The 20912-nt window shown below is 35.5% G+C and overlaps 2 protein-coding genes across 2 annotated transcripts in view; one reads left to right on the forward strand and one right to left on the reverse strand.

Annotated features, from left to right (window-relative positions):
• Positions 1-55: 55 nt before the first annotated feature.
• Positions 56-10995, forward strand: LOC139131996 (methylosome protein WDR77-like). Its single transcript, XM_070698350.1, has 8 exons — positions 56-236; positions 1463-1648; positions 2035-2176; positions 4141-4261; positions 4706-4838; positions 5150-5261; positions 7097-7171; positions 7504-10995. The coding sequence occupies exons 1-8, from the start codon at positions 179-181 to the stop codon at positions 7751-7753; spliced, it is 1077 nt and encodes a 358-aa protein (XP_070554451.1). The 5' UTR covers positions 56-178; the 3' UTR covers positions 7754-10995.
• A 246-nt stretch (positions 10996-11241) lies between these two features.
• The window catches only part of LOC139131995 (C-Jun-amino-terminal kinase-interacting protein 4-like), a 49013-nt gene continuing 39342 nt past the window's right edge, over positions 11242-20912 (reverse strand). Inside the window, 5 exon segments of the mRNA XM_070698349.1 lie at positions 11242-14337; positions 16427-16561; positions 18719-18739; positions 19854-20036; positions 20472-20585. Of these exon segments, the coding sequence (XP_070554450.1) occupies positions 14213-14337; positions 16427-16561; positions 18719-18739; positions 19854-20036; positions 20472-20585 (578 nt within the window). The 3' untranslated portion in view covers positions 11242-14212.

The following is a 20912-nucleotide window of genomic DNA, read 5'->3' on the forward strand; positions in this document are numbered from 1 at the left end:
TAAACATTTTATGAACTGTTTTACGGCGGTTCAAACGGCACAACATGTGATCTGAATACGAGATACGATCAGGCGGCGGTCAATGTGAGAAGAAGCGCACCAGTGAGTCTGATCGCTCTGTGTGTCATCTTAAAGACGGGATTATAAGAAGAGGCAGACAAATACTCAATATAAGACAATGGCGTCGGTTCCTGCTGCTATGGAAAAATATTTAGATGTTATAAAGCATAATAACGGTGAGTACAAGAAGGTAAAAATGTCAGTCTGTGATATGTACATAATGTAGTGATTCCCTTTGGGACTCGGAGACTCAATTCATTCAAACGTTGCAAGCCGTCGTTGAGTGAGATGTTTTTCTTAAAATTCAATGATGGTAACACTTCGAGGGGACAGCTTTTCAGTGTTGTAATGTTTTTGCACTTTGTAAGAGTAAGGCCGAAAGAAAATAATTGTTCATCTCGAGCAACAAGAATTCAATGTTTTACATGATTACCACGGTCCCTCCACAAAATTTTGTGGAGGGACCGTGGACATACATACATCTCAATTCTAGCCATTTGAAGTTGAACCTTGTGACACGGAGTGAATGGCCCAGACCATTATCACACAGGGAAAAAAGTCAAGAAACCACTAATTTTTGTGCTTTCGGTTTAAATGCAAAGCATTGAATATAATGTATACATTACATTGATCTCTGGACCCAGGCTTTGACCTCGCGCACACTGGGGGAGTTATGGGTTTTAGCACGGTCCCTCCACAAAAGGGACCGTGGTTTTAGCAATACTTGTACAACTGAAGCACCTGTGGTCACCTAAGTACAACAACTACTGTTAATTGCATCTGAGAACCTGTAGCTTTTACAATGAAGCCATGCCTTGCTGGCATGGATTATTATATATGCCTTTGTGGAGAAGTCTGTAATAGTATACTATAACAGCTTTCAACTTTGCCCCCCCCTCCCCCCCCGCCACCAACTGCTGTCATGGTTGCACCCTTTGTGCCTTACAAGCAAAATTGATTCATTACTGACTTGAGAAAGTTCTTCCTGGCTTCACAGTAAATGTTAGATACATGTATGCACGTTTTGCACAGAAGAGGCGGTACATCAAAGTTACTGAGTATGGGGCTTTCAAGTGTTCAAGTTCAACTTCATTCAAAATCAATAGGGTAAATATTTGGCAAATATTGAATGTCTTTCAGTCACTGAAATTATCCTCAAAAAGATGTTTGTAACATATGTGACTTATCATATCAGAGCAACAAATATAAGAACTTGAAAACGCTATGATTGTGAGATTCTATCAACTTTGCATCAAATATGACACTGTCATGTTAAAGAATCCCCCACAATATAGATTTACTGCGATCAGAGAGTAGTACTGTATATGAACACAGATTTGTCAATAACATCCGGTCTTGTACTGTTTGATGCAGAATTCAAGTTTTCTGTCTCAATTTTCAGATGGGTCGGTGATATTTGGAGCATCTGGTCTGACTGGACGTTACTGGGCTGGATCACTTTGGTTTTACAAAGATCCATCATTTGCTCCAGACATCATGAAATGTAGTGCCGGTGTAGCCACAGAAGCAGGTGTTGCTGACCTGGAATGGATTGATGACACTAGGTTAGCTTTGGCATCAGATTCAGGTATGACAATCAGATTTACTTTAGTATCATATTCTTGTGAGTTCATTAGCATTGATTTCAGATGGATACATCTATATACTGTGAATTTTGGTCAACCTTTGTTGTGATTGAGGAAACAAAAGTACCTTTATAGTCATAAACATCCTTTTAACGTTGTACTGTTTTCATTGAATGTTTTCATCATTAAATTTAAATTTAAAGAAGATCACCATTTTTGTGTTCATACAATCTACATTCTAAGATTATTTATCAAAAGTCATTTTGTTTTAGCTAGAATGGTAGTTTATCTTTGCATCCTTATGCCTGTGTGCAAAATTATTAAATGTGCAGTGAATCACAAAGACTTACGAGGGTTTTCTTCTCTTTTACTATTTTCAATAAATTAGGTGCAATTGAAGTGTGGCAGTTGGTAGACAATCAGACAAGTTTCAAGAATTTATTTAACTTATATGAACATGACAACTCTGCCTCATCTGTGAGTCTTAACATGAAGAAGAATAAAGCTGCAAGTGGCAGTGCTGACATGAGGTAAAACTTTTGACCTCTGTAAAAAACTTAACCCCAACCTTTTGTCCAGTAACAATTTTGATACAAATCCACCTAACCAGAAATGTGCATTTCATCTAGTGGTACATATGCATCTACTTGGCTTTGTAGTCTAATATCGCATTATTGTAATGAGTTCATAACAAAAGCCACTTTTTCAGTGCGATCAACAAGTCAAGACACATAGCATCACTTCCCTGTCTGCCAAGTCAGTAAAAAGTGGTATTGAGCCAAAACCATATGTATTTTCACCCACTTGGCTTGGTATGTTATAGCAGCTTCAGTCTGTAAAAATCATGTTTACAGTATCTCTGTCTTCAGGGACCTTCAGATCGTTTTTTTTGTTAAAATGCACCATATGAGACATGTTTTGCTTCACCAGCTTTAACCAACTTGACCTGATGGTGAAATAAGACCTTGGCAAGAAAAGGGATGTATTATGTAAATCAGAAAGTTACACAAGTCAAGGTTATTATGAAAGTATGGACACAGACATCAGTGCAACATATTACCCCATGCAGAATAGGAGTTCAGTAAAAGCTTTCTTTGCACACTCAAAATTGTGGTGTTCTAAGTGGCAGATGTATAGTTAATAATTTCTTATATTTGATGCATCGATAAATGATATTATCACCAGGAACCAGATGTAATATAAATCAGGAAGATTGTATAAATGAATTTTGTCTTTGAAATAGTGTAGATGAAAAAATTGCATATTTAATTATTGAGATTGAAATTTTAAAAACTGAACCGTGTGTCATTGACCTTCTAATGCATTTTATTGTACAGAAAGTGGAGAATTAGAGAAGTACTTATCTGCCGTGAACAAAGTGATGAAATGCATCTAAAGAAATATGATTACATCGGGATTAAATGTATCTAGAAAGCCGATGACAAGGACTTGTCTTTGAGTTTGGCTCTGAGTAAATTCATTCTGTGTATTAAAACCAAAGTAAAGTGTTTGAGCAAATCATGAGTATTTTTCGTGGAGCTTGTTCATGAAAATTACCAGAAGATTGAAATATTATGTGAATACCTTGGTGCCAACCAATCGTTTTGATGGTATTTTATGAAAAATAAACTGTTAACAGGAGATTACAATATGCTATCAGTGAAGTTGTTTGAAAGCTGTGAAAAAATTTCCTGACATACTTTACATAGAGAATACAGAGAAGAATGAATCTAACTCTTAACATGCGTGCTCAGTTTGGAAATCTGATATCACTTAAGCATTAGAGGTAACATTTGCTCATGTTGCCTCGGATCTCAGTTTTCAGGGAAAATAGATTTTGTAGAGATGATAGGCCTTGTACCTCTACAGGGTGCAGCATTTGTCATGTCAACATATCCTGATTTTCACGAGGGGTTACAGTTAACAACTGTAAGGTCAATATGAAAGTAGGTCCAATATGCAATAAACATGCAATACAAAGTATCTTTTATATTTATCATTTGATTTGATATTTCATTCATTAAATGTTGTAGTGTCACAATATCACAAGTTCAAAATAAGCTTGTGAAGGCCATATGTGAGTCAGATAGGTACTTGAAGAGTAAGTTGCTACAGTCTTGGAGGAGGCAGCAGTATACATGTAATGTTGTGAAGTTTTAATTTTTGTATGATGACCTAAGACTACACTACACAGAGTCTAAGACAGTAAGTCAGCAATCAATATTCTTTGTGAGTTTGTAATCTTTCTTTTACATTTCTACGGACCATTTAAGTCTTAAACAAAGATAATAATAAACTTTATAACAATAATAATAATAGCACTTTTTAATTGTTTGGAAATTTGAGTGTCTCCCAGAAAATTATAGTTCACCAAAACAGGATTATATTGTACATTCTGGCCATCATAAGTTATACTAAGGCATCAATAGTATCGTCCAATATGAAATTTTAACATCCATTTCCTTTCCAACCATTGTCATCTCTGTGTCTGCAGTGTGAAAGTATGGAATTTAGACAGCCAGACATCGACCAATACTTACAGAATACACATTGATACAGTATGCTGTGTTACTTGGAGTAAAGCCAGCAATGATGTCTTCTTGTCCTGTTCACAGGTAATTCAATCAAAAATACCCACCAATACAATGTATTTATGTTGTCAAATGTTGATGATTAAAATAAATTGTATGGTCTTCAGGGATACTGTACTGATCAGATTTCTCATGTCTGTGAAGCTCTCCATACAGCTTACAAATCAATGAAATCTCCAATGAAATCTTCATGACAGGACAGGACAAAAATCAATTCTCTTTTCCATACTCTAGGCCATACCTGATATTGTAAATGATGGGTTTTCAAGAAAAAATAGCTGATAGCGTGAGACATTAATGAAAACTATTATCTGTAAATTCTTACATTTTTTCAGTTTCCTTAGTAATGTGATCCAGTCTGGTAATTTTTTATTGTGTGTTTTGAGATGGCAATTGCTGTTTCCTTAGTGATGTTTTGTGAAAGAATTATTATTATTTTTTACAAACATCCATGTTTTTCAATTGTAGGATGGAAAATGTATACTATGGGATACAAGGAAAGCAAAACCTGCCAGCTATGTTGTGAAAAATGACAGGTACATGTCAGCTGCACCTGTGTGTGCTGCTTGGCAACCAGATAGTCAAAATATTGCAGCCATCGGTAAGAACAGTTTATCTCAAAATCCTCAATAATTCTTTCTTTGTACACGCTTATTTTGGTACGTTAGTGTGTATCAGAAATTTATGAGCAACCGAATCAGAATATCAAAGACAATGTGATAGTAGTTTAATACTTGTAATGTGTGAGTTCTCGATGCATTGGTCAGAATAAAGTGCTGTGTTACAACTGAGATGTACACTTTACCATTGTTTTCACTTGCATTACATGGACAAAGTTCAATCAATTCCAATGAAAATAAATGCACCAGTGTAGAATACATCTGTATCGATGACTTGTTTATTTGACCCTAGGAATGGAAACAGGACAGTTACTTGTCAAAGACATGAGACATCTTGGTGAAACTGTTACAGAAAAAATGGTGCATAACCGATCAGTTAGTAGACTTGCATTTTCTCCAAAATAGTAAGTATGCTTCAAATGTCTTGCCATGATTGAAGTACCTTTCTTCTGATGATTTTATGTCATTAACATCATGGTTGATAAACTGTGACTACAGATGAATCAAGTTGATTATGTATCGTAGTCTTTGTGGTAAAATATCCCAAGTTATTGATACCATCAGTAATTCACTCTGTGATTCATGCCTCATTAAAGTAAAGACAATTCCAATCCTTACTCAATGTATCTTAGTATGTGGATATTGCAGGACACCTTTCATCAAATAAGAAATGGTATAGCTGCATTATAGTGAAAATCTTGCCTTTCCATATGTTTATGTTCAATCTTTAAGCTGGTATCATGAATATGTGAAATAAGTTTTTGACTTTGTTAATAGGTCAAATGAATTGACATTGGACAATTTATTCAGTAGCAGGGATCACTTTGGGGCGCGATAATGCCATATTTATGCTCAGAAATCAGAAAAATTGCATTCAGAAAAATCATTGGGCAAAAAAGTCGCGCCGATAATGCAAATGGCGCGTACGTGATACATTTACGCGATCTAAATTCATCGATAATATTTAGCAGGTTTTCAGTACAGAACCACTCATTGTGTCGACGTAGAGAGCGCTATACCTAGAACCTGTTGCAGAGTTACCTGTTTCAAACAGCGTTTGTGATTGGTTGCCAACAGGAAGTTTTGCGTTCATTGACAAATCATTGCAGTCGATACAGCAAGTGTTCATTGCTGATGTACAGCCTGTCGCTCAAAATGGCACTTTCGAAGGAATTCGTGTCCAGTACCAGTGGTAGTGCGAAGAAAAAACGAAAATGCACTATTCTGGACTACTGTACTTCTGTTACTCCTGCACCAGAAAGTATGGATTCGATTGCCTCTGATTACAACTACACTCAGTGTGACAGTTTTCGGAATTTCACCCAAAGCCGTTTCATAATGACAAGCAAGAGCTACGAAATCTTATTATCATACCTTTCGAAACTTTATTGTGTTTATCCTCAAACTGTTAACATGGCATTTAGGGGGGGTCAAAGTTGCCAAACTTGTTGACCCATGTTGAGTGTGTAGTAATCGGACTGATATCGCAGTAATCTAATCGGACGTCGTATTTGGAATATGATTATAGGGGCTAAATACTTATATTTTGAAACTTCGAACCCCGATTTTCAATTTTGATGTGTTTAGAAAACTATATGGAAATATTTCGTGATAATTAGTTACGTTTAATCCATGGACGACGCAACTATATTTTGACGTGTATAGCGCTTAGATATCGGACACGGGCTGTCGCTGTGTGTTGCGTTCGACACCTTATATCGTACGGTGTAGCTAACTTCGCCAAGTTTGTAGCCTGAAATAGCTTCTACCGAAAAAAACTATCCAGAACGGGACGGCAGTGTCACCTGACTTAATTTGACTTTTAAAACGCTATCAATACGGAGCGAAGTGAGTACAACGAACAGCATGTCATTAAATGACCGAAAAAACTGAGGTTGTCCGAAAACTGTCACACTGAGTGTATTGTTATGCAAATTAACCCAATATGCAGAAAATCACAGACATGTCACAGACTTTGAAATTCTCCCACTGTTTTTTTTTCATATGGGATTTTATCTCATGCAGTTCTTGAGCCAGGGTAATCCCTGCAGTAGATGCAATAAAGAGTAAGATTACAACCTATTGTGATTCTTTGTATCTTTTCTTTCATTGCTAGTTCTCATTGGTTGATATCTGTATCATTTCTTTCATTGCCAGTTCTCATTGGTTGATATCTGTATCTTTTCTTTCATTGCTAGTTCTCATTGGTTGATATCTGTATCATTTCTTTCATTGACAGTTCTCATTGGTTGGCGTCTGTATCAGATGATTGTACAGTTGCATTAACAGACATCACACAGGCTGCAAAAACTATGTAAGTATATCTATCACATGGCTCTTTATTTCATGGTCAGTAATAACAATTCTGATGCTATGAGTTTTGGTTACTGATATTTGCGTTACTGTACTTGCAGTGTTGGTGCTGTGTGACTGCTGGTGGCGCTGTACTTGCAATGGTTGTGAAATGATATTGAGAGCTTCAGCTAGCTCTTTGAGAGTGAAATGTGTAAGATTGTGAAAAAGTGTTGAAATGATATGTGATGAAAATTAAGAAGGCCATCAGTAAATGGAAAGTCGGGTTTTATACAGAAGATATTAACCAACATCCATGTTTATTACTTGAATTTTTCTTTTTCTCTCTAACAGTTATCGTAGCAGGGTTCACAAAGATTTTGTGCGTGGTTTATCATGGAGTCCATTAGACAACACTCTTCTAACATGTGGATGGGACAGCAAAGTTCATCAGCATAGCTTTATGCCAGAGACCTTAGCAACAGACGGACTAGTGTCACCCATGGCAATGGATACCAATGGAGAGATGATGGAACTTTACAGCAACAAACTTAAGAATATTGGATCACCAACACGTTATTCTGGCAGAACTATACAGGCCTAGTCAGGTCATTGTGACTGTACTGATTAGGTATTTGGCAGAATCTGAACATCCCCATAAAACATAATATTGACATTCTGAAAACTTGCATCATGTCAAAGCATATACTAATATCATATTAAATGCTGTAATAAGTAATTCCTTTTAGATATTCCAAGAAGTACAAGGCATGACTTTCAGAAAGACCACACTTTAGAGACATTGTCCCTTGGCAATTAGATATTGTCCCTCAGTTCACGTCTTTAGCAATGAGACATTGTCCCTCAGTTCACATCTTTAGCTATGAGACATTGTCTCTCAGTTCAGGGCTTTTGCAATTAGACATTGTCCCTCAGTTCATGTCTTTAGCAATGAGACATTGTCCCTCAGTTCACATCTTTAGCTATGAGACATTGTCTCTCAGTTCAGGGCTTTTGCAATGAGACATTGTCCCTTAGTTCACATCTTTAGCTATGAGACATTGTCCCTCAGTTCAGGGCTTTTGCAATTAGACATTGTCCCTCAGTTCATGTCTTTAGCAATGAGACATTGTCCCTCAGTTCACATCTTTAGCAATGAGACATTGTCCCTCAGTTCACATCTTTAGCAATGAGACATTGTCCCTCAGTTCCTGTCTTCAGCAATGAGACATTGTCCCTCAGTTCACGTCTTTAGCTATGAGACATTGTCCCTCAGTTCAGGGCTTTTGCAATTAGACATTGTCCCTCAGTTCAGGGCCTTGGCAATTAGACATTGTCCCTCAGTTCAGGGCTTTGGCAATTAGACATTGTCCCTCAGTTCAGGGCCTTGGCAATTAGACATTGTCCCTCAGTTCAGGGCCTTTGCAATTAGACATTGTCCCTCAGTTCAGGGCCTTGGCAATTAGACATTGTCCCTCAGTTCAGGGCCTTTGCAAATAGACATTGTCCCTCAGTTCAGGTCTTTAGCAGGTAGACACCAAATCCAGGGTAATTTGTGTAACTCTACATGGAAAAATCAAATCCAGGGTAATTTGCCGAACTGTAGGTTGATAATCTAATCCAGGGAAATAAGCCTAACTCCTCGTGCTATGACATTTTTTATTCAAGTAACTTGCATTGATTACATCCTTGCCCATTGTACACACCACCCATCACTAATACTGTCCATGAACAGATCAAGTCAAAAACCTAATTAAAAGAGATATACTGAGATCCTCACATTTCATTGCCCTCCAGTCTATTTGTCGTTTTATGTCTAAGTCGTTTGTGTTGAATTATGTATGTTTGTTGTAGCAGTGATACTAGCACTTTCTGAGTGCAAGGATTTGTTGCTTGTAACATGTGTACCAATGACAACTGTTGTTACATGACCTTCCAATCAAGCATTATATGTTTGCATATCCACATTGTAACCATATTTATATATCTATCTCCATAGCAACACAGTGTGGTCATATTTTGTACATCATTTATATTGTTGATAGTAAGTGCTGCTAAGTGTATTTTCTTCTTTCACTTCATGTACAAGTTGTAATTGCATCAAAATTGTGATGTTTTCAGTTTTTTATCAGGGTTTTAGTTTCAAAAAATGAGAAGAGTCTCATGTTGAAATGTCAAGAGGTAGGAAGGTTTTGGCAAGTCCTTGCTATGTAATTCAGCAATCAAACTTCTAGATGTCTGACAATCATTTCTGTTTTCAAACTTTGGTTTAATATCAGAGAAACATTGCTATTTTCACGGTGGAACCGTCAGGGTTAAAAGTTAGCCATTGATAGAGCGCCCTCTAGTGGCTGGATTGGTGCTAGTTAGAAATGAAAATTCATACCTTGATTTTACTGTGAATGCATCAAACGATCATAAGCAGAACATGTTTGTAACACTTTCTGTTACTGTGACAGCTACAGTCTGTTTTCAGCTGAATAAGAGATCTCTTCATTTTCAGCTGTGCTTGATAATCTGAAATATTGTCACTGGTTGTGAACAGAAGTGACAGACAGAAATTCATAATTGGTGCAACAAAGAAACAAACAAACAAACAAAACATGTACTGTTCCATTAATTCTGATTCTTGAAAATGAGTCCAGATGTTAGCATGGAAACGCGAAATTGATAGTTTGAAATGAACAAATAGTAGAAATATATCCCAAAGAATTATAGAGAAGGAATTGCATTTAAATGCATGGTTTACATAAATTGTTGTTATATACCTGTGGAAATTGTACGTAGTCCAAGGTGCTAAAATAAACATGTATTTTTTGTACACGTTTTGTTCAATTTTAAAACTCAATTTAACCAAACTGAATACTTGAGTCTAATGTTATGTTGCATTAAGAATTAGTTGCCAGTTGTGAGGTTATTATGGTATTTAATATTTACCAAATCCTTATTCATACTTATGAAGCACACTCTATCACAAATAATGTTACTATAATTGTTTAACTTAAATTTCAAATTTTTCTGATAGACATTTCTTGTTGTGTACATGTTATTGATAGAACATTATATTCAATAACTACTTGTGTAATTTTGTTTATTTGTGAGAATATTTAGGATTTTCAGCCATGTTATCCATCCATGCCTAAGTCAGAGTTAAGTCTACAGATGTCATAGTAAGTTACTACAGATAAGTATTTCCATATTTAAAAATGTATGTAACAGGAACATGCATAGAAGCAAATATTTCATTTCAAAGTATTGGTTCAGACATTGTATTGTCATACTTTGTTTTGTCACACTCAGTTGAAGTCAGTTCCATTGAACATATATAAAAGAATATGATTTTAAAAGGGGTTTGAAACTGATGCTATATTTCCATTTCCATTTGTCGGTGTCAAGTGAAATTAGGTCGTTAGTTGCTGAAATTCCATATGTATTTGGGATATTGTCTAAACAACGGGTCATTGTTATGTGTGAATAAATGGCAATTGCATTCACTTCTGCCATGATCCAAATCATGGCTACTCTACTCCACAGTGACTTTTTTCAAATCAAACTCTGATGTTAATGCTGTAAACTTTAACCATGAATAAGACGTATATACTCATAAATGCTTATTCCATCCAAAAGACTTCCACTAGGGAAATCTCTTGAAGCAGCTAGCAGAATATTGTCCAAGTTATGAATTTTATTGAAGGATAGGGCATGTAGCCAAACACAGTCATTCAGAGGAATACAGTATGTACATGTACTGTGTTGTTTATGTGTCTCAATAGCAAGCACACTTGACGTAATTTCTTTCTGTCATGTTACACACCGAGTAAAATAAATAACTGTGATACTCAATAAGTTCTGTGTTGTTTCATTTCCTCTCACCACATTCTTTGCTTGAATGTTAAATTAATATGCCTTATTGGCCTGTGGGCCTACAACTTGAAGGAAGTCTGGCAGTAGATCTAGCAAAGGATGAAGTTGTGCTGATCTCTCTTTGAAAAATGTGTCTTTGGAAATGTGGTTTCTGATTTTTATGATGTTTGAAAATAACAAAAGTCTGATTCTAATTGTTCAAGTTGAATTAAATACAAGGACAATGAATGCATTTCATTTGTGCCTTTATTTCACTTATACATTTAGTACCACATTTACACAGTAACCTGTATTTTGAAGGAACAAACTCATTCCAATAACAGCTACATTGAACACTTACAATGCATGCTGGGAAAAAACCCAACCTCAAAGGATGGGAGTGACTACAGAAATGGCAAGTCATCTTTCTGTTTTTTTTTAAAGTTGATCACCAATTACTATAGAAATTCTTCCAAGAGTCAAAAAGATGACAACTTTTTAAATAACTGTAAAGATAGTTGCTAATAACCAGGACTTTTACATGTTAAGTATGACAACTGACATATTCTATGAGTTGAAAGCCAAATGTTGGTCATATGATTAAGTGTCTAAACCCAAAAATGTCTGTTTTACTATCTCTATGAATGTCATTTTCTATAAAATCGATTCCTGTAGTAATCAAGAAGGTATGTTTTCACTTTAAACAGCAGACAATGAATAATTCAGTTTTGACAAATGTAAATATTTTTTTTTTGAGAAAATTGCACGGTTCTTGGCCAACAAAATTTAGTGTTTTCATCACAGAATGTGTAATTATGGAAATAAATTTGTGTGAATCTCAGTGTATACTTACTGGAAATAATTTGAGTCATTCTATTGTTCACATTGCCATAACCTAGATTTGTACTGTTTATCCGCTAGAAACATTCTCTGTCAATGCATTCAAGATGAATGCTAGTAGTATAAATCAGAAAACTTAATGACTTTCTGGTTTTGAAGAATTTCAATAACGCACACAAACTTTTACAAGGCATTTCTACTGATCTTCAACTGCATGAAGAATAAAAGCTTCAACAATTTAAAACATAACTGGTTTGTTAATATTATGACATATATAGCTATTTGGCATGGAACTTTTGTGATTCATATCTGGATATAAGAGTACACCGTTATTTTGCAATTTAAAAATCCGCCACAGTATAAGACAGCAACAAAACAAATATGTCAGTGTTTTGTAAGTCCCTGACCTTGGACTAGTTGTGGAACAACAATAAAAGACTAGATGTGGATCAATAAAAGTGATCTTGACTGGTATTAGTTGGCTTTCCAAACTTACAAAACAGGAAATACAAGATAAAAAGATCATAAATCATAAAAAATATTTTAATGGAAATATTCAACATGGATATATAAAACAAAAATTTGCCTTTGAAAGCTGCAACCCCCTTTTTTTCAAATGGTAGAGTCTGGCTGTATATGTTTGTCTTGGATAGCTGTGCAGGTGACTGAAACTGCATGTTTCATTTTGCCAGATGGAATTGAAATTTTGAAGTTTCCATGACAATTAAAGGTGATTTTGTCAGCAAAATCATAGTGCATGCCTAGTTGATCAAACTGTTAGACTGTAAGATAAACAGTACTTGAAACAGTGACACAAAGTCAACACAGAATGAAAAGTTTAAAATCACCAAATTTTTACCCAGTCAGAACCACTTTTTAAGTAGTACTTGCCAATTAATTGCACCAAAGTGAGCTTACAAATTTATTAGTAAAGTTGTAAGGGACAAACACAGACTTTATATTATGGTATTATATGCAAGTATTTGACAAATAATGATGTCATCTCATATGATAATTGTCTTGTTATCTTCCTCTGAAGCTTCATCAGGGTTTGGTGTGGTGGACTCCTATCATTCATTAGAACTCTGGACATCTTTGCAGATGCTTCCTAATTATATGTGATCTTACACAGAGTTTGAAAGAAGAATGTGAGTTACGCTGATCACAGCATCTTCTGAATATTTTATTCATGAATTAGATGACAAGTTTGCTTCATAGCTCTCTTTAGTTCAGTGTTTTCAGCCTGGATCAATGAATTCATTACAAGCTGGCAGCTGCTAGGAATACCACAACACAAGTCTCTTTTATGTATCTTTCTTTTTTGGGAGGGTTTCAGATATTTTGACATTTTCAGCAATGAGAGCAGTCAACATTACTAGAGGCCCCATTGTTTTATGATAGGACGAGTGCAGAAGTAAATATACATGAATTATAATTTCTACAACCACAATTAATGTAAATATGAAGTGTTGGAACCTAGGCACAAAGAAAATATATTAGCGCTACACTTGATAGTGCAGCTTGTATTTAAAACAATAAAATAATACATAAATAATACGTGATTGTTAGTTTGGGCTTTGTTGCAACCATTTCATGCACAGCCTAAAGCTTGCCTCCAAAAGATTTGCTTTAAATCAACTAACTTTTGACATAAAATTACTAATGACAAATTATACAGTATAAACAATATAATGCAACATTTTTCGTTTGGATGTTGTCCTCGGCTATGGATTTGAATAACTTTCGGTAGCAACAAATGTTTCATGGTAATTCTATCTTTCCAATTTATAGAACAGATATAACATTCTTTGTATGGTCATTCACAAAAATGTCAAAACCTCGGTAATATTAGATCAATCTGATTTGGTATTATTGTTGCAATCTGTGCCAGATCTGCATAACGACAAACTCCCCAACTTTACACAATAATTTCATTTCACAACTCAATATCTACACCACAATATTAACAACTTTTGGAGAAAAAAATCATAAAAAGCACCAGCAACAATTGCAAAAAGTTTAAATTATAAAATAGTGCAGTCAGTTTGAAGCTAAGAATTTATTAACATACACATGTACAAGAATGATATCTTGGGACACCAAACTGAATATTTGTCTAAAAGTTCTAAATACAACATCTTCTGTTTGCAGACTTGTCACTTTTCTCAAAGAATACATTTCTTATGTCTGTGGATACCATGGTAACCTCTAATCACATCATTCAAAGATTGTTTTTCTTGTTAACAAAATCAAACAGTTTGTAAAATGACTGAGGTAATTCGCATCCTCCAGACAACTTAAATGCCCTGTAAGCATTGATACTTGAAGACAGGAATTCGTCTTCCGGTGGCAGACTTGAAGTGAGTCAAAATGACCATTTTTAAGAGGCAACTCCAGTGATTTGCCAGACTATCAGATGACTTCTCTCAGATCTGGCAATCTTTGTGGTTGTCATTTGTATATCACCATAGCTACTACCGCTATCATCCTCATCATCTCCGTCACCTGGAAAACAATCCAAATAAGTCATCGTTGATGACACAGTCCCCGCTTGTCCATTTTGTTATAATCTTTGGTGTCTAGGTAGCTAGCTGTGGTCTAGGTAGCTGTGGAATGACATTGATGCGACGGGTGCATCAGGCCTGTGACTTGCATAATAAAGTAATCTGAGGAACGTTCAATAAATGACTCATCTCTGCCGGTAATGACCACTGAAGGAACTTTTGATTACATCACACATAACGATGCCCTCACTGCCTCTAGTGTCATGACGGCACATACTATACACATGGTTTGGTGGAATTTTCGAAATGGTATGGGATCGGGTATGTTGTTGTAATCAGCCATTTCGGATCATAGAATGAAACAAATTAATGTGCACAAGAATGCAGCCATAGTATTTTATCTTCGTATCACGTTTGAACAAAATCAGTCCATCGAGGGACAGTGACCTATGTTTATGTTTTAAAGACATAATAAAATCACACCGAAATTGAAATCAAATGGCTGTCTATGGACCATATGGATCATAGCACACAATTAGTAGACATGCATATGTATGCCATAGTACTTTATCTTTGTACCAAGTCTCAACAACATTGGTTAAGGAATATTTGCATATGATTAAGCCTCAAAGACATGAAAAAATCCAAAAATGACAATCTGGCAGCCATATTGGAACATGTCACGAAGTAAATTGACATGTACATGTATGCCATAGTGCTTGATCTTTGTGCCAAGTTTGGACAAAATGGGTGTAATGACCTTTGAATTACGCTTCAAAGACATGCAAAATTCCAACAAAATAGCAGTTCTGCAGCCATATTGGATCCTATAACAAGGTTAATTGATACATGCATATGTATGCCATAGTGCTTTGCCTTTGTGCAAAGTTTGAACAAAATCAGTTCAAGGATCGATGTTTGAGTTATGGTTCAAAGACATGAAAAAATCGCAAAAAATGGCCGCCTCACGCCCATATTAGATCGTATAGCAATATAATTTGACATGCATATGTAGGCCATAGTGTTATGCCTTTGTGCCAAGTTTGAACAGAATCGGTTCAAGGATGTTTGAGTTATGGTTCAAAGACATGAAAAAATCACAAACAAAATGGCCGCCTCGCGGCCATGTGGGATCGTATCGCAAAATAATTTGACATGCACATGTAGGCCATAGTTTTATGCCTTTGTGCCAAGTTTGAGCAGAATCGGTTCAAGGATGTCTGAGTTATGGTCCAAAGACATGAAAAATCGCAACAAATGGCCGCCTCGCGCCCGTATTGGATCGTATCGCAAATAATTTGACAAGGATATGAAAGCTATAGTGTTATGCCTTTGTGCCAAGTTTGAACAGAATCTGCTCAAGAATGTCTGAGTTATGGTCCAAAGACATGAAAAATCGCAACAAAATGGCCGCCTCGCGGCCATATTGGATCGTATCACAAAATAAATCGACGTGCATCTGTAGGTCATAGTGCTATGCCTTTGTGCCAAGTTTGAACGAAATTGGTTTAGCAGTGTCTGAGAAACTGTTGATGACGGACGGACGGACGGACGGACGGACGGACGGACGGACGGACGGACGGACGCACAGACGGGACCAATCTATAAGTCCCCGCCGGACTTCGTCCGCGGGGAAACAATCCAAATTAATGAGACTGCTGTAACCCTTTGACCAGTGTATATTGTTACAATCCATTGTTTTTAATTTCAAAGTTGGATGACTGTATTGGGGTGAAAGTATACAGGAAACACCATGATTGACGTTTAGTTTTCTGCCTATATTTTTGCTGTAAAAGGCTTAACATACACAGACATACATGTATCTCATACCAGCAAAGTTACAACCCCTTGAGGAGCTATTTTGTAACATCTAGTCCTCTATGAATAGATGGCAACAAGAACTGTTAAAACTGTAGGTGATCAGCAATAAGATCAGTGTACACCTAGAAGTACGCTGCGCTTTAATTAAGTGCTTCAAAACAGCCCCTCAAACCCAAAATTTGTAATCTAAATTCCACTTTAAAATTGACTTCACTGTGACATATCATTAATATCCATTAAAGCTGGCCTGGTCTTTGTATCTCACTTACCAATTCTGAAGTCAATGTATCCCTCACCGCCGCTCAGTACCAGCATATTCTTTGTGCTGAGTTTATCAGATGGAGTCTGAGATGCTGCAGTATCTGATGAACTGCCAGTAGCTGTACTCACTCCACCTGTTGTAGCTGTACCTGATTATCAAGACAAACACAATTACAATCTTTACATCTTGAGATTTCACTAACCTGCATGCTGACACAATTCACTGTTGGTATTTGAACTAACTGCTATCTACATCACCACAATTTCAATGTGTATTCATTTTCTTGCAACTTGGTTTTGCATCAATGTAATTCGCTGACTAAATTGGGTACAAAAATTGCAAGTTTTCACATTCTGCAAGATAATCACCGATAGTTGTCGTGCTAATCTTAAACACTGTTTGGATAATTTGATTGACAAAATTAGTTAAAAAGAAGATGAAGGTCACTTCAGGTCAACAATTATAATTGTGCTTGTGGAAATACTTTCAGAACACTAGATTTTTCTGATTGTTGGCCAACTCCTGTTTTTTGCATTCCTTCTGAACACAGAAATTTTGGAAGTCGATGACAAAAATCTTCAAACCAAAACTTCTTGTCATGTTTTACTTTTTGAAATTCTAGGAGTGAAAATCCTTACACTTGTCCTTAGAAACAGTGTGTGATATCACTACAACATTCCATAAACAATTATGTACAGAGTAGATATTAAACACAATGCAACATTAATACATAGGTAAACAGTTACAAGAGATTGACAGTAGTATGAAATTATCACTATAGGCAAAGCAAATTGTCTTTGTAAAGGTTATGGATATGGTTTGGGAAAACGTTATCTTGGAAATGGAAGAATTTAGTTGGTTAGAATGAGGATGACAAATATAATGGATATGATTGCAGCATGCTGTATAGAATTTCAGCCAATCATTCTATGGTACTCACATGATACAAATCCATTACAGGACAGCAAACATCATTGTTAGGAGATGACATATGAATTTATAGAAATATAAAAAAATGGGAGAAAAAACACAATGAAGATTTAAGTATGTAAAGTGGGTACTCCTGATGACCTAACACTAAATCCTGTCAAAAAATGTAGTGCTGCTAGCTTTCCTTTGAGACAAGACATAAATTATCATTTTTTAAATACTAGTAGCTGGTTGGTTGTAATACCACTGTTAACGTATTGCTTCAGTGGATTTCTAATGTACATGTTTTGTCCATGAATAGTAAATTGCTAAAAAAAACCAAACAAACAAACAAATACATAAAATCAATCCACAAAAGATTACGGAGAGAGAAATATAACATGAATAAACATAAAGGGCAGAAAAATTGCAGGCAATGAGGTTGTTAGTACCTGAATGTTACATGAAATCTCTTGGATATAGTTGGGGCCATTAATATTATCTATGATGTCACACATCAAAAAGTTTTGAGATGTGAAATATCAATGCTATTTTCATTCCACTCTCATTTTTTAAGCTTTGTGAAAATCTTTGCCAAAACCTTTGACACAATATATTTTAGGACTGAAGTTTTCTAAATTTCATTATAAGGAAAACTCAGGTATTACTAAGATGTCAAATGTTTTGAATTTGACCTATCACTTGATATCTGTAAAATGTTTACGTAACAGTAACACTCTCTGAAGCTGTTTGAAGTAACACCTACTATACCTTTACATAAACTGACATGATAAACAAAATGAGAATAACTAATAATTCCAGTAGATAGACAGGCATTATTTTTGTGAAACCTCTCTATACATTTATATATCAATAAAAATCCAAACTGGTCTTTTCTAGTTTGATTCTGTTCCTTTATAGTCTGTCACCGACCATCCTGCCATATCAGTAGAAAGTGACATTTAGACCACATGTATTTCAACGACTTTGCCCATATTTTGTACAAGAATTTAACATACTTGTGCTCAGCTTGGCAGTATTGATTTTCTAAAAACTGACCTTAGCATGGAATTTGTCAATAGACTTTGCTGCATGTTATACATTACTGAATTTCATTGAGTTGGGTGGATATTAACCCCTGAATGGTATCTGTGGGGCATCCTAGTAATCTGTGCAGTTTCTACTGATTTGACAAGATCCATGGAAAATATCGAAAGAACAGTGCCATGCTATTTTTATAGGACTTGATTTCAAGGTCTTCCTATGCAAGAAACTTAACCAAAAAGACACCAAACTAAAAGATATTTAAGCAAAGTCACCTAGATTCAAAATATGGGCAATAAATGTACTTAAATCCAAATGTACTTGTAGAATATTAAGGGGTACTAACCATTCCACAATGGTAAAAGTTCTGTAGGCATTTGTTAACAAATCAAAAGTAAGTTTAACAATTTGAAATATCATATCACAAGATATGACAGACATACTCATTTATGTAAGTACAAACAAACACGTACTGATATTAAGTTTGAAAGACAATTTTATGCATTCAACTATCATTACCCTCTGATATGCAGAATTACTCTTTTGTTGTGTGTGAAATTCTTTGACAGGGTATCACTGATATTGTAAAGGACTGAAATCTACAGTGCAAAGTTTTGACACAACGTTATCTTCACCGAAAAGGAAATGTAGAGAAAAGCAAAGCAAGACATTGGAAGGTTTCTACGATAGAGTACAAAAGATACAAAATATACATCATTGCACAAGTCTTGACAAGGTGCACCTTAATCAGTTAACCATTGATATTACACAGAAATACAGCAATATTGTATACTACACACATGGCAGGCAATTGCATTTGAATAAAACATCATGGCAAACAAAAACAGAGAAATATAAACAGAGGTTTACCAGAATGACAATTAGTAATCCCAACACATTAACACAGAACATCAGTCACAAACTTTAAATAACAAACTTTTATCAAAATATACACCATATGTTTTATTTGAAAGAGAATGACCATAAGCAAATAAAATTGTGTGGTTTTGTGGCATATTGCAGTGAGTACTTTTTTCTCTATGTGATGAAGTTAAAACTTGCTGAGCATGTAACTGAATAAACAGTCAATGAATGAACAACCTATTAATACGACATGCAAAACATGGGATATTGTACTAGCTAATCAATAAGATTATTTCTGGCTGTTTCAGTTCAATTAGAGACACCATACAAATTCAAGTGTAAAACCCTGCTCAAGTATAAAACCCAACAAAAGCATCGTAGTTTTTTGTTGCAAAACCAGGGTACTATAATTGAATAAATATAGGATATCATGCATGAAACTGTAAGCAAACTGATAATATCAGGTCTTTGAGATGCAATTCCTCAATATGTTGATCTGACAGTGATCTTTGCAGACTGATTTCAAAATGTTGACAAAGAGTCCACCTGTACAATGACAAGCACATGACGCAGAGTTCCATGTGTACATTGACAAACACATGACAAGTCATACTCACCCGGTACGGCGACAAAAAATTTGACAGCATCTCTGTGTCCATGGAATGAGAGCTGTGCTTGAGCCATGCTACAGTAAGGTATAAAACTACCAGGTGTAACACTGTCTGTCTTGCTATCTGCATATACACGTATCACACCACCTGGTCTAGAGCCTGCGCTTCCAGCTAGTGTAGGTTTTGTTGCTGAAGAAAGACAAACATGGGAATTCATGAGAAAAATTTGGGTTGCTGTCATTTCGTCCAAAATCACGTTGTTTTCAAAATAATCTAACCAAAAAACAAATTTGTGACAAACTACTTTGTCCTTAAGTAATCTCACCCCAATATGCCATTTTAATGACCCCTGCATGAATTTACATTATGGTATTTTGGTGTTTTGTGTTGAGATTTTAACATTTTGTGGAAAGAAAAAGCAATATTTTGCTTGAAAGAGAGTGACAGTGGCAATTAAGCAAAGAATTCATTGAATACAAATGACTGTTACACAGTGTTTAATTAAACTGGTAAATTCAGAGTCCTAAAAATACTACAATAGAAGGGCATATAGGTTGTGAGTGATTTACATACAGTCCATAGCAAGCAATTCAAAGGGACAGCAATGATGAATTTATCATTTACCTTCTGTCAAAGGTATTGATATGATAACTCCGTTACCAGTACCAACCCACAGACGATTACTGGAAACCATCAAGGCAGTAATACGAACAAATGAGAAACCTAGTTTGCCAGTACCTATGGAGAAGAACAAAGTTTTGCCAGGTAAATGTATGTGGTAGATACCAATCAAAGCATATTTGCCAGACTCTGAATATTACAAAATGACATTGACAATCCCTCTCCTTAGCAAAACAAAATTTACAGTCATGTGTTTTCTATTTAAATACAAGAGTTATTTTCTAAAGATTTAAAAAACATGTTCATTAAAACAGGGTCTCTGAAGATATCTTGTTACTGCTACATGTATGTCATATGTGTTTATTCAATAACAGAAATCATTGCTGCAATTCTTAGCTTGGTTTGGTTTCACAGAGACAGTGCATGGTCTGTATCTTCTATTCA

Source organism: Ptychodera flava, chromosome 4 (assembly GCF_041260155.1).
Source record: "Ptychodera flava strain L36383 chromosome 4, AS_Pfla_20210202, whole genome shotgun sequence".
NCBI classification, from domain to species: domain Eukaryota; kingdom Metazoa; phylum Hemichordata; class Enteropneusta; family Ptychoderidae; genus Ptychodera; species Ptychodera flava.